Source organism: Neltuma alba, unplaced genomic scaffold (genome assembly GCF_004799145.2).
Source record: "Neltuma alba isolate B1F8T4 unplaced genomic scaffold, ASM479914v2 tig00011573_pilon, whole genome shotgun sequence".
NCBI lineage: Eukaryota > Viridiplantae > Streptophyta > Magnoliopsida > Fabales > Fabaceae > Neltuma > Neltuma alba.
Window position 1 is genome coordinate 457480 of NW_021636227.1, and position 12865 is coordinate 470344.

Consider the following 12865-nt stretch of genomic DNA (forward strand, 5'->3'; position numbering starts at 1 on the left):
AAGGACTAAAATTATACTTTAACCAAATATTAATAAGAACTATTAATCTCTATAAAATAAGGACAAAAGGAAATATAAATATGTATAATAAAAGGAAAAAACGCGCAAAATCTAGACATAGATTTTCTTACTTTAGTAATTTATAAACACTTGTTAGTTAGATCAACGTTTTTCATTTTGGACAGAATTAATTAAATGAATTTATTTCTTGCTAATAATTTTGGTTTTATTACAATATTTTCATGCTAATGAATGTAGTAAGTACTCTTCTGGTTCTATTTATAAGATAGAGAAAGAAGGGTTTTTTTAGTTCTATTTATAAGTCACTTTATTAAATTTGTAATGTGAATATACTATTTCGGGGGTGTTTGGGTGATTGTCCAAACCATGGTTTGGGAAAAAATTACCCAAACACCTATCAATTTTTCAAAACCATGGTTTTATCATAAAACCATGGTTTGCTTTTCAAAACCAAGGTTTTGTAATAAGCAAAAAAATTTTGCTTTTTGATTGGTTCTCCCCCCACCCCCTACGATATTTTTTTTTTGGTTGAAAACAATTATTTAGTTTTCTAAAAACATAATCTTATATTTTATAATTACATATACATATTAACAATTACCACATCCTGTTTTTAATATAAGACCTCATTTGATTTTTATTTGGTCCTAAATATAAAACTTCAATCTATTTTATTTTTGATATTTGTCTATCGTTTTTTAAGTTATAACCAATAAACTTGATTAATAGGGATATTGTAGGAAAGGCAACACCTGTTTATTACAAATAACTAACTTAACTTATTTTTTTAATCTATTCAAATTAGTCAATTAACTTTTACATTTAGAATTGGATATAATAATTAATATATGTTTTTATACATTGTTTATTATGTTGGCAAAAAAAATTAATAAATTTATTATTTCGGTCTTTAATATAGGACCTAATTCGAGAGTTAATATTGGTCTTAGATGTAAGATTATTATTCCAGTTATTAATGTAAAACCTAATTAGAGAGTTAATATGTAGACAAGGTCTTAATACCTTCATCAATAGAATCTTCATCTCACATGGCTTGGTTTCGTGACTCCATAAGAGATCAAATTATTCACTATATACAAGAATAGTCATGCCCTTTTTATTTTCTTTTTTTTTTTTTTCAGATAATGTAATGTGTTGTTAAAAAAACTATTTAAACAAATATATTTCGTTGCAACCTCTATTATTAAGACAATTAATATGAAATTTTTTTGTGTGGTTATTTAATTTTGTGAAAAAAAATATGGGATTTCATCTTTAAAATTTTTAAGAAATAATAATTTTTTTTGGCAAAGTAAATTAAATCATTTTCCTAAAAACATATTTAATTATTTTATTAATATATATACACATTAATTTTTTTATTAATTATATTATTTATGTCTTATTTATTATGTTGCCAAAATATATATTATTAATAAATTTATTACTTCAAATAAACATATATTATGAAATATATCTTACATGTAATTATCATTTAAACTTATGTCCTTTTTAGTAATTTCTACATACCAAAAAGCACTTTTAACAATAATTATCCAAACACTCTCACTTTATCAAAATCACTTTTTCAGAAAATCCATTCTTTCAAAATTTATTCTCTCCAGAATCTATTCTCCAGAAGCTATTCTTCGAACCATAGTTTTGCCTCATCCAAACACCCTTTCGTCTTTTATTTATTATAATATAGAGAGAAGGGTTTTTTTAGTTCATTAAATTTGTAGTTATCTTTTTTTTAAAATGAATATGTTAAATAGAGATAAAATTAGAAATTTATTACATTTTAATTAATACATTTTAAAGTTTTTCTTAATATTTGTGAAATATGTCAGAAGTGTCTAATAAGTATATCTTTAAAAGAAACATTTTAATGCGCCTACGAAGGAAAAAGAGGCATTTCCTGATGCGTCATAAATTGATGATAAATTTTTACACACTCTTTCCCTAACTTTATTATTTTCTCGATTTCGCCATATATATATTTATTATTTTTCAAAAATTATAAAGTATGTAATAAAATTACTCCTTCCGTTGGCCAAAAAAAAAAATACTCCTGTTATGACGCATCCGTATTATTAACGCCAACACGATTAATATATTAATTATTGTGCATGATGCATAAGAATATAAACTGCTTTAACATTGTACAATAATTTTACGGGAAAACTAATTTGGAGGTCCTTATAGTTTTCCTCAATTTTAAATCAGGTTCTTGAGCTTTTTTTTCCTTTTTATTAGGTCCTTTAACTTTTTACTTTTAGGTCTATTGGTCCTTGCTGTTAAATAGAGCAAACACTGTTAAAAATTACCGTTACACCTTCAACGTCCTGCGATCTCATCGTTGCTTCCCAGTTCTTCTATGACATCAGATCTCTTGAAAAGCAAGAAGGCTCACTACTCTAACGATGAAACAAGTTTGTTCATCAAACCCACGTGAAAAAGAGACAACACAATGAATCAGTAGAGAAAGACGAGAGAGATGGACTTTCATGGCCTCCAAGGAGCTCGACGGTGAGAACAAAATGAGCATGAAGAGAGCCAATCCAAGAGCCCTCATGTCCCAAATCCATTTGAGAAACTAGAGTTTGAATCAAACTAATGATATTGTTGAAGATGATGATGAGTCTAGTAGTGAAAGTCATGATTAGTTTGATGTGGTCTTATCAAACTCTCCATGCTTTCTGATTCTACGAAGGAAAGTGGAGGAGAGAAGCTGAAGAGGCCCAACTTGGAAGTGGCGGGAAGGATATGGATGCCAGAGATGTGAGTTAGATGGAGCTATGAATGAATGGATTGATTGCTTGGTTTTTGATGCTCCTTTGGTTTTGAGCAGGAACCGTGAGTTCAGGCACGGCAGAGAAGAAAGATGTAACGGTGTTTGCTTCTTTAACGGCAAGGACTCATAAATTTAATGATAAAAAGTTAAAGAACCTAATAAAAAGACAAAAAACCTCAAGGACCTGATTCAAAATTAAGGGAAACTATAAGGACCTCCAAATTAATTTTCCCTAATTTTACCCATTTCTTATTTATTTAGTAGCACAATTTTATTATAAACTCTATACTTTGTGAAAAAAAATAATGAATATAGAAGACCATTGAGATTGGAATTTTATATGAGAAAAAACATTTCCACCTCTTTCGTAAAAGCTTTTTTTTTTTTAATAGAAAGTGACAAGTCCAACTAACCTAAAACTCTTCTATAAACTCTTGTGCCCAAAGCAACCTCATGTAATACTATCTCTGGTCCTTAATATAAGACCCTGTTTGACTTTTATTTTGGTTCTAAATATAAAACCTCAATCCACTTTGTCTCTCATATTTATGCATTTTTTTCCAAGGTAGTCCTTCTAATAACTATAGTTCTAACCAATATAGTTGATTAGTAAGGATATTTTAAGAAAGACAACACCTATTTATTACAAATAACTAACTTAACTTCTTTCCTTAATCTCCTCAAATTAGTCAACTGGGTCTTATAATTAGGACCGGAGGTAGTATATCTAAAATCTCAGTTGGTACCAACGGAGGTTAGATTTAGTAAAAAGAGTTAGTCCCCCACAAAGTAATAAACTAAGATTTGAATTTCTATTGGCAGATGTGGTCACATTTAATACCTAACAGTATTTCAAATAGAATCGCATTCAATAAAAAAAATATTCGCACCTAGCCCCAAAGGAAAAAAAAAACTGAATTGGTGGTTGGTTCCAAAAATTTTTTTCGCCACCTGTTGCTTTTAACTTATGTCAGCAAGTCTATCTGCACATCTATGCTCTTCTCTATACATATGCTTGATTTCTACTTCCCATTCATTCTTTAGGATCTCTCTGATTCTACTCGTGATATCGAAATTGCCGTCAATATATCTTTCACTATTAACGACTCCGTGACTTGTTTAGCATCACATTCTACAATCACTTTCCTAATAAAGCCCATATTCCAACATATCCACAAAGGAAAATTACAATCAAGTCCCATAAAAGAGAAATAATTACCAAAAAATCCAAATAACAACCTCAACAGCCTATAATGACAAGTCCTACAGTCGAAATGACAATCTCTGATGCTTATTTTTCAATTGTTTTTCTTACTTGGGACTTCATTGTAATTCTCCGTATCCGCAATCTTTCTAGCAGGCTTCATGCTTCAGCATTGATTGGATTTTGGAATCCTAGTATAATTTGGAAAACCTCCAAGCCACTCTCTAGTATCGCCTCTGAGAACTCCCCCACATCCTACCCTTACGTTCCTTTTTTGCATCCCATCCGTATTCAGCTTGCACCATCCTTGTTGGGGTTTCTGCCATGCAATTCTTCTTATTTGGACTATGCTTGTTCAAGTCTCTTCTTGACTTTGTAGTTTTCGAACTGGCTTATCACTACCACTTCATGGTAACACAAAATCAGTATCATGAACTATTTAATTCCTCAATTGCCATATTTGCCTGTAAATAGTTGAGCAATTTTCCTGGGCTAAAAAATCATAAGATTTTGGAAGTAATAATGAATAAATTGTGCCATTGTGTTGGATATTATAGGTCACTTGTATCCCAAATGTTTGTTCCTAAATATAAGTTACTTGTGCATGATTAATGATCTTTTTTCAATTTTATCCCTGTTGACTTAATAAAAAATTAATTATCAAGTAAGAGAAAACATAAAGCACATTATAAATAAGGGCAAATGTAAGAAAAAAATTATCAAATTAATGGATTTCTTGTTTTACAAGTTTAGGGCATAAGTAACTTATAATAAATAACAGCATAAACTGAAATTGTCCACATGGTGAACAACTTCATTTTTTTGATGTGACAATCATGAAACTCATTCTTGGAGTCAAGGAGTTGTGTATAAATTTGAAGTTATTCTTCTTATGGACCAGCTTGGGGTGTTGTATCTTGGGAAATAATTCTCACCATACAGCGTTTGGGTATTTACTTTACTGTTCATAAGTAAAAAGGCCGTATCAGTGAGCATCATCTTCACGCGTATCTATATATATCTTCAACAAAATTAATGGCATGACTCACTCTATACATATAATGTGACTCGCTCCTTAGATTTTAATTTGGAGTGGAAACGTTTCTTGATAAAAATAACAAGAAAGAGCAACTAAAAATTTGTAAAATAACACAAAACTTTAAGTATAAATAAACTTTTGGTTAAAGTGCACTTTTGATTCTTTAACTTCGTGTAAGATTTTACACTTTTATCTTTTTGTCCCTTAAATTTTATGATGTCTTTTGAGCCTGGTAACTCTAATATCGTTAGTCTCATTAATATAAAATGTTGACATATAAATTTTGGATGTTAAAAATAATTCTCAAGTACTAACATATTATATTAAATTTATAAAATTAACAATAATAAGTAACACAAAAAATCAATATTTGAGATTAACTGTGTTAAAGCTAAGTTAGATAACTGAAAAAAATATTTTATAAAATTAAGAGTTCAAATAGAAGCCTTATATAGGATGAAAAGTCTACTCTCATCCTAAATTGCTAAACTACATAACAGAGGGACTTTGGCTTCTAAAAAACACTTTTTACTTCAAAACCTTGGTTCGGGGATACCACCATCCAAACACATGAATATTTTACAAAATCAATTTTTGATTAAAAACCATGGTTTTAGGGTGGAAAACCATGATTTTCCAAAAGTGAAACCCTACTCATTCTTCACGGAGACAATAACTTATCCAAATGCCTTGCAACTACAATCTAACTACAATTCCTTTTCCGGGTTAAGATCAGACATTAATTTAACGATCAGATAATTCTAGCTAAAAAAAAAATGCTAACTGATTGAATATAATGACCTTGCTGCAAAATTTCCATGCCATATAAATTAATTACATGATTATATACATAGTTGGTATACAAGATTTGGTAAGTAGCTAGCTAGCTAGGTTATATTAATGGGCAGAAAGAGAGGAGAAGCCACGGGAATGAGGAGAAGTGTGGAGGAAAGAAGAAAAGGCACCACTGTGTTGGACCAAATAAGCTATAAAGGATAACCAAGCAGCCGCACAAAGGAACACCACAAAACCATACACAATTCCCTTCACTTCTGATAGGAAGAAGTCCAGCAACATGTATCCATATACCAGAATTACCAGCACTGCCACTGTCCATGCCACTTTCTGCATCATTAATAACCCACTAATTAAATTCATGGAAATAAAAGATATTAAGGATTAATTATATATATACTCTCTTCATGTATGTCACAACATATATACAATGGTAAATATTAACCAGTGGTTCTATCTCTCTTTTTCTCTCTACCACTACAACATCATCATGTATATGTGATAATGCAAGAAGAGAAATAGACACATGGAATTGGTGGATCCCACAGATGTCAGGTGGGAATCACCCATCTTTATGTGTACATCTCTTTCCTTTTGCAGCATGATATTACTCTGCAGCTAGCAAAGAATCAATTAAGGTTCTTAGGAAAGTAGATGGAATTGAAAACAAACAAGTTTGTCATCTTTTTTTAATTCCAAGAAAGATTAAGAAAGTGATAATTGTAAGATAAGTGAACAAATTGACCAAATAGTTGGATGAATATGGATTAGTTTCACCTCCACGATATGCTATTTCTCTATTCCAGCAGCAGGATACTACAAAGAGAACACACACACACACACACACACACACTATTGCCACAGCTGAGATTACTCAACGAAAATGATAAAACTATAACGACCAAGTAGTTTAAATCAAAGTGTATGTGTCTATATAAATGCAGATGCGTGCGTGTGTGTGCGCGCGCGTCTCACCTCCACGACGGGTCCAATTCTGAATGTGCCCATGACCTCCTCTTTAGACACCAAAGTAAGAAGAGGGATGAGAGCAAAAGGAATCTGAATGGACTGAACCACATTGAGCCACTCATTCAAAGTATCCAAAGACCCTTCAGAAGTATTAAACACAACAGCAACAATCATGGTAGGAACAATGGCCAGACTTCTAGTGATCAGAGCCCTTAACCATTTCTTTAAACGCAGTTTCAGAAACCCTTCTGTAATAAACTGTCCAGCATACGTACCGGTAATAGTACTGCTTTGTCCTGCAGCCAACAACCCTATTCCCCAAATATACAGTATGGGGAAGAACCCTCCGCCATATTTCTCTTGCAGATACTGGCCGGCGTTTACGAGTCCGATGGCGTCGTCTTGTTCTGTGTCGTAGAAAACCCTAGCAAAGACCGTCATGACCGAGAGGTTGATGAAGAAGGCGATGATAAGTGCAAGTGTGGATTCGATTGTGTAGTAGTTTAGAGCCTCTTGGACTTGGCCTTTGTTTTTTATGTCTATGTTTCTGGATTGAACTAGGGCTGAGTGGAGAAATACGTTGTGTGGAGTTATAACACAGCCTATAAGTTCCACAGCTTGACGAAGCGTTTTTGAGCTCACTTTTGGGACTAAAATACCTTCAAGAACAAGTACCATAATGTTACATTTATACATCAAGTGTGTACGCGTGTGTGTATATGTATGGATATTGAAGGATTCATGTGTTTACATAGATTTGGGCATGTATGTACCTATAAGAAGTTGTTTAGGACTAGGCTTTGTATCAAAGAACATCCAAGCAAACGAAAGGGCCATGGTCCCTACGAAAATTGCGAAAACACCTTCCAGCTTTCTTACTCCATAGTTCTCAAGAAACAGGAACACAAAGCTGTTCAACAAGAGACAATTTTGAATGATATAAGTAAGGTTAATTTTCTCAAGAAAAGGGAGTCTAAGTAAGTTATGTACGAAAAATCACTCGAATAGCATAGATCAGGTTCAAAAGCTTACGAAAATATTTAATTACTTACATAAACGCTTGTAGGATTATATATCAAGAAGATCCCACATTAAAAGTGAGATTAAAACTTTTTAGTTTTGTTATGAACTAAGTTATTACCAAATAAATTAATATTCCATCTAATCATAAAGGTAACAGTTAGATAACTACTTTATAGAACAAATATTAAGAAAATTAGTTAGATTGGTTATTTATAATAAATGTATGTTGATTTTCTTAAAATACTATTTTAATCTTTTGTGTTGGAAATTACCTTTGTTGATGAAAACTCATTTTACTATGCGCCACCAATAGGATTGTTTGGGAAAAGAATGATAAATTTATGAAAAAAAGTATATTGGAATAGTACATTTACAACCAGTGAAAATTTTCTAACTAACTCTTACATTTAGGGTTGAATGCAATATTTTTTTTCTTAATGGTTATGGGAATTGAAATTATATACTTAAGGAGTTTATAATATTTTTTCAATGATATTTCGTAATAATGGAATTCACATTTTCAATGGCTCTTTTTACAAGCATTATGTAGATATATAGACACAAAAATGACAAACATTTAAGGAACTTAATTATCACTTAGAAACCAAAAAAAGAAGTCATATATGTACATACCTATCCAGGGCTGTAATTACGACTCCTGCCCAAATAGGGAAAACGCCATGACTTAAAATCTTGATGGCTATGGCACTACCAATAACCTCTTGAATATCTGCAGCTATCAATGCCATTTCCGCCATCACATACAGTACCAACCTCGCCCACCTTGTGTACTCTTCCCGGCAGAGCTCCGCCAAGTGCCTCCCGCTCGCCACCCCGAGCCTCGCCGACAACAGCTGTATCAGCAGCCCCATGACGGTGGTCCACATCAAAAGCCACAACAATGAGTACCCTCCAATGGCTCCTGCCTGCAAATCACCCTCCAAATTCCCAGGGTCCAAAAACGCCACGCTCATCAGCAGCCCCGGCCCCGTGAACAGCCACAGCTTGCGCCACGAGAATGGCGGCACAGCCACGGTGGAGGTGGAGTTAGAGGAAGTCTCCAAGTCAAATATCTGCACTTTCACCTTATCTGCATACACAACTTCTTCCTCGTTGTTGTCCTCCTCCACAAAATGGGAGGGCCACGGCGGCTCCGAGAACCCATATGGCGGCGGCGATGACAACGGAATTGTCTCGCTTTGATGAAACAGTACGTTATCTTCTGCTTCTTCTTCATCTTTGCGTTTATTATCATATTTGAGTTTCTGCAAGTTATTAGAGCTCATTGTACGTTACGATACACCATGGAAAATAGTAATAATATTGCAGGTTTTGATTCTGAGTTTGATATTTTAAGATTTTTTGACTCAGAGAAGAAGATGGATAATATGGATATGTAAGGGAAAGAGAGAATCCAGGGGGTGTACGAGAATTTAGACCTCATGCTATTTTTGAGCTGGCTAGGGCATTATGTTTATACACCAAAATTAGTAGATTTTAGATGAAGCTATATAAACGAATTTGGTGGGATTTCCTTGGTTGGTGTGGGATCACTTTTGGCTTTACAGTAATTTAAGCTAATGAATTGGAACAATTAATATAACTATATAAGGCATCAACATCTGGCTTTATGGTGACCCCAATAAACATGTGATCAAAATTCAGGGTAAAAAGATACATGTGCTTAATGAAACAATTTAAGAAAAGTCACTGAGTTCAGTCTAAATGATGGAATATGCAATCCCCAAAAATGTCTCATAATAAGTGAATTGCTGACTTGTTCTCGTTTCATACATCGGAGCTTTAATTTTCATGATATGTTGTTCACTTGTTGAGCGAGTACTTTTTAATAATAATTACATTCATTTCTTGAAATCTTGTGGTAATTTTTCTTAAAATTTAAGGATAACTAATCCATTTACGATACCCCCGCCTGTCCTATTTACAAGTTTTAAATTTGAAGAGAGGTGTAATTTATTTTATAAGTTTCAACTTGGGGTTTGTCCAAACATTTAATGTATTTTTTTTAATTTTACCCTTAATTATTTATTCTCTCTCATTTATCATACTCTCTTACTACATTTTATCATATATTCTCTATCATCCTTTTTTTTTTCCATTTATTATAAGTGCATATTTGAAAACAAAACTATGTTTCTAACCTATTTATTATTTTTAACTAATTTTAACTAATTATTTATTATTTGTAAATTAGTTATTAAAACTTATAGTAAAGACTGGATAGAGTAGTTTTTAGTGTGAAGTTTCACAAATTGCAGCACCGTAAAGCCCTTCTTGCCATTTGGGAGCCAATGGCATGTGGCTGGAGGTTGAGAGTTCGATGGAGGGGTAATCTTCTCAACGTCAAAGTTTTTTTTTTGCCAGACAACGTCCAAAGACTACACATACAAGATTACCAACTTCTTTGATTGAATTAATTGGAATTTCTATACATTTTGATTTAATTTTTTATAGCCTCGGTTCAAACCAAGCCTTGGGTTTTCCCCCGTATGTGCTAAGATTTTTTTTTTGTTGAAAAAATTATGACAAAATTTAATTAATAGTATTTCACTGTAATTTTAAAATTATTCTTTCCATATAAAATTATAAATTGTAAACACAGCTTTATTAACTTGAAGTCATCAACAATGAATTTGTATTGTCTAAGTTTTAAATAATTACATTTGTATTTTTTATCTTCTTAATCTACTTTTTGTTTCGTTAAAAACTATTCTAATTTATCAAAGCCGGGATTAATAATAGAGCCTCGGAATTTTTATTGGCTTCAATAAAGTCTCGGAATATTTGGTTGAAAACAAAGAGATTTGAAAAGATATTTTTAAAGCTAAAGGATTAGAAAGAAATCCACGAAAGTTGAATAATTAAATTGAAGTTTAGCGTAAATTAAAGAGTTAAAAGTAACTTTTGAGGACTAAGGTTCTTAATAATGTATTTGTTTAAAAAAATTCAAGTGTATTGAGATCATTTTCCGATAGATATAAGTATCAATAGAATTTTATTTGTCATTCTATTGATGAAACGCTTTTATACGTGTGTCCACATATATACACATGAGATGGTATTCAACATAAATACAATGATTATATAAAAAGGCTGGTCCATCGTAGTTGGTCGATTTGAGTGAAGCCCAAAGGAGCTAAAGGAGAAGGCCCACCTAAAACCTGAAAATAACAAACCAAGCAACAGCAACAAAACAGAGGGGGGTTTGACTCGCTAAAAATTCTTCCTGGTGTGGGAAGATCACGTGGAATTATGGCAGTTTGGCGACGCGACTATATTCGACTTTCCTTGCTAGAAGAAAATAGACAGTTTCTCCATTTTGACTGTGAAATAGTGGGTCGACCTTCCTTTGTTCTTACAGCGGCTTATGCGGTCCCCCACTCTAATTTACGGCAGGTTCTATGGGCAAAACTTAACCCCATCTCCTTAACGATCTCGAAACCTTGGGTAGTTATTGGAGATTTTAACAACATCCTCTCCCCATCGGAAAGAACTGGAGGTACGGCATGTAATCTGTCAAGGATCAACTGGTTCAACGATAAAGTTCGAGAATGTGGTCTCTCTGATGTGGGGTTTCAAGGACCTTGATTCACTTGGAAGGGGCCTCGATTGCAAGGATGTAGAAGACTATTCGAAAGATTAGATAGAGCTTTAGCCAATCCCTCGTTTCTATCAGTAATGGTTGACTTCTTTGTTAACGTACTGCCTAGAGCTCAATTCTCGAACCAAAACCCACTGATGCTTCTTTTTCAACCTTCTGGTGGGAATGTTGGGATGATTAAACCTTTTAGATTTGAAGCCATGTGGCTCTCCCATGAGGAATTTAAAGAATTTTTAAAGAATTGTTGATCTGTTTCTTCTTCAGGCTTATCTAGTTCTTTCAAACACTGCAGTAATGCTCTGGTTGATTGGAATAGAAATGTCTTTGGTTTTGTTGAAAAGAAAAAAAGGTCCATTCTAGCACGCTTGAATGGAATCCAACGTTCCCCTGTTTATCCTGGCTCACATTTTCTCTGCTCTCTTGAGAAAAAGTTGCAAGCGGAGCCTGACGAAGTCCTGAAATTTGAAGAAATTAAGTGGTTTCAAAAGTCCAGAGCTATTTGGATTACATAAGGAGATCGTAATAATAAGGTGTCATCGTTAAAAGATGAGTCAGGGGAATGGGTGGAGGACGAGATAGTTTTGAAGAATATGGTACTGAAGTATTTCCATGATCTTTTCAAGGCCAACGCCAGTGAAGCCGTCTCCCTTGACACTATTGCTCACTTCCCCAGATTGAGTAGAGATAAACGGGACTGTCTCTCCAGACTCCCTATTGATGAAGAAATAAAAAATGCACTATTCTCAATGGGACCCTGTAAGGCTCCTGGTATAGATGGCTTTCCCCTGGTGTTCTATCAGTCCAACTGGAATATTGTAAGTGGCACTCTTTGTTCCTTTGTTAAGGATGTTTTTGAAAGGAAGGGAGCTTTATCTGAAGCTAACAGAATGCTCATTACTCTTGTTCCAAAACAGAACAATCCTGAATTTGTAAGTCACTTCAGACCTATCTCGTTGTGTTTTGTGCACTACAAATGTGTTACAAAAGTTATCACCGGTCGTTTAAGGATGCTAATGGATGATGTAGTGTCTCCTTTCCAATCTAGCTTTATTAAAGGAAGACATATTCAAGATAACATTATAATGGGTCGGGAAATTATGCATATAATGAAAAAAGCAAAAGGCAAAAAAGGTTTACTAGCAATGAAAACTGATTTGGAAAAAGCCTATGATAGAATTTGATGGGATTTCCTAAGACAGGTTTTTATTGATTTGGGCTTAGATTTGAGCTTCACGGACTTAATCATGGATTGCGTTTCCTCAGTCTCTTATAATGTTCTTTAGAATGGTTCTCAAACTGAATTCTTCTACCCGGAGAGGGGTTTGAGGCAAGGTGACCCTATTTGTCCTTTGCTTTTTGTCTTATGTATGGATAGACTTTGTCATGTGATTAGTGATG

At 33.4% G+C, this 12865-nt stretch overlaps 1 protein-coding gene across 1 annotated transcript; it reads right to left on the reverse strand.

Annotated features, from left to right (window-relative positions):
• Window positions 1–5955: 5955 nt before the first annotated feature.
• LOC114715037 (metal transporter Nramp2-like) lies at window positions 5956–9131 on the reverse strand. The gene is made up of 4 exons (XM_028899843.1): window positions 8479–9131; window positions 7596–7732; window positions 6829–7481; window positions 5956–6183 (listed from the first exon to the last, which is right to left on the reverse strand). Exons 1-4 carry the CDS (start codon window positions 9129–9131, stop codon window positions 5956–5958), a joined length of 1671 nt encoding a protein of 556 aa, XP_028755676.1.
• Between the last annotated feature and the right edge of the window lie 3734 nt (window positions 9132–12865).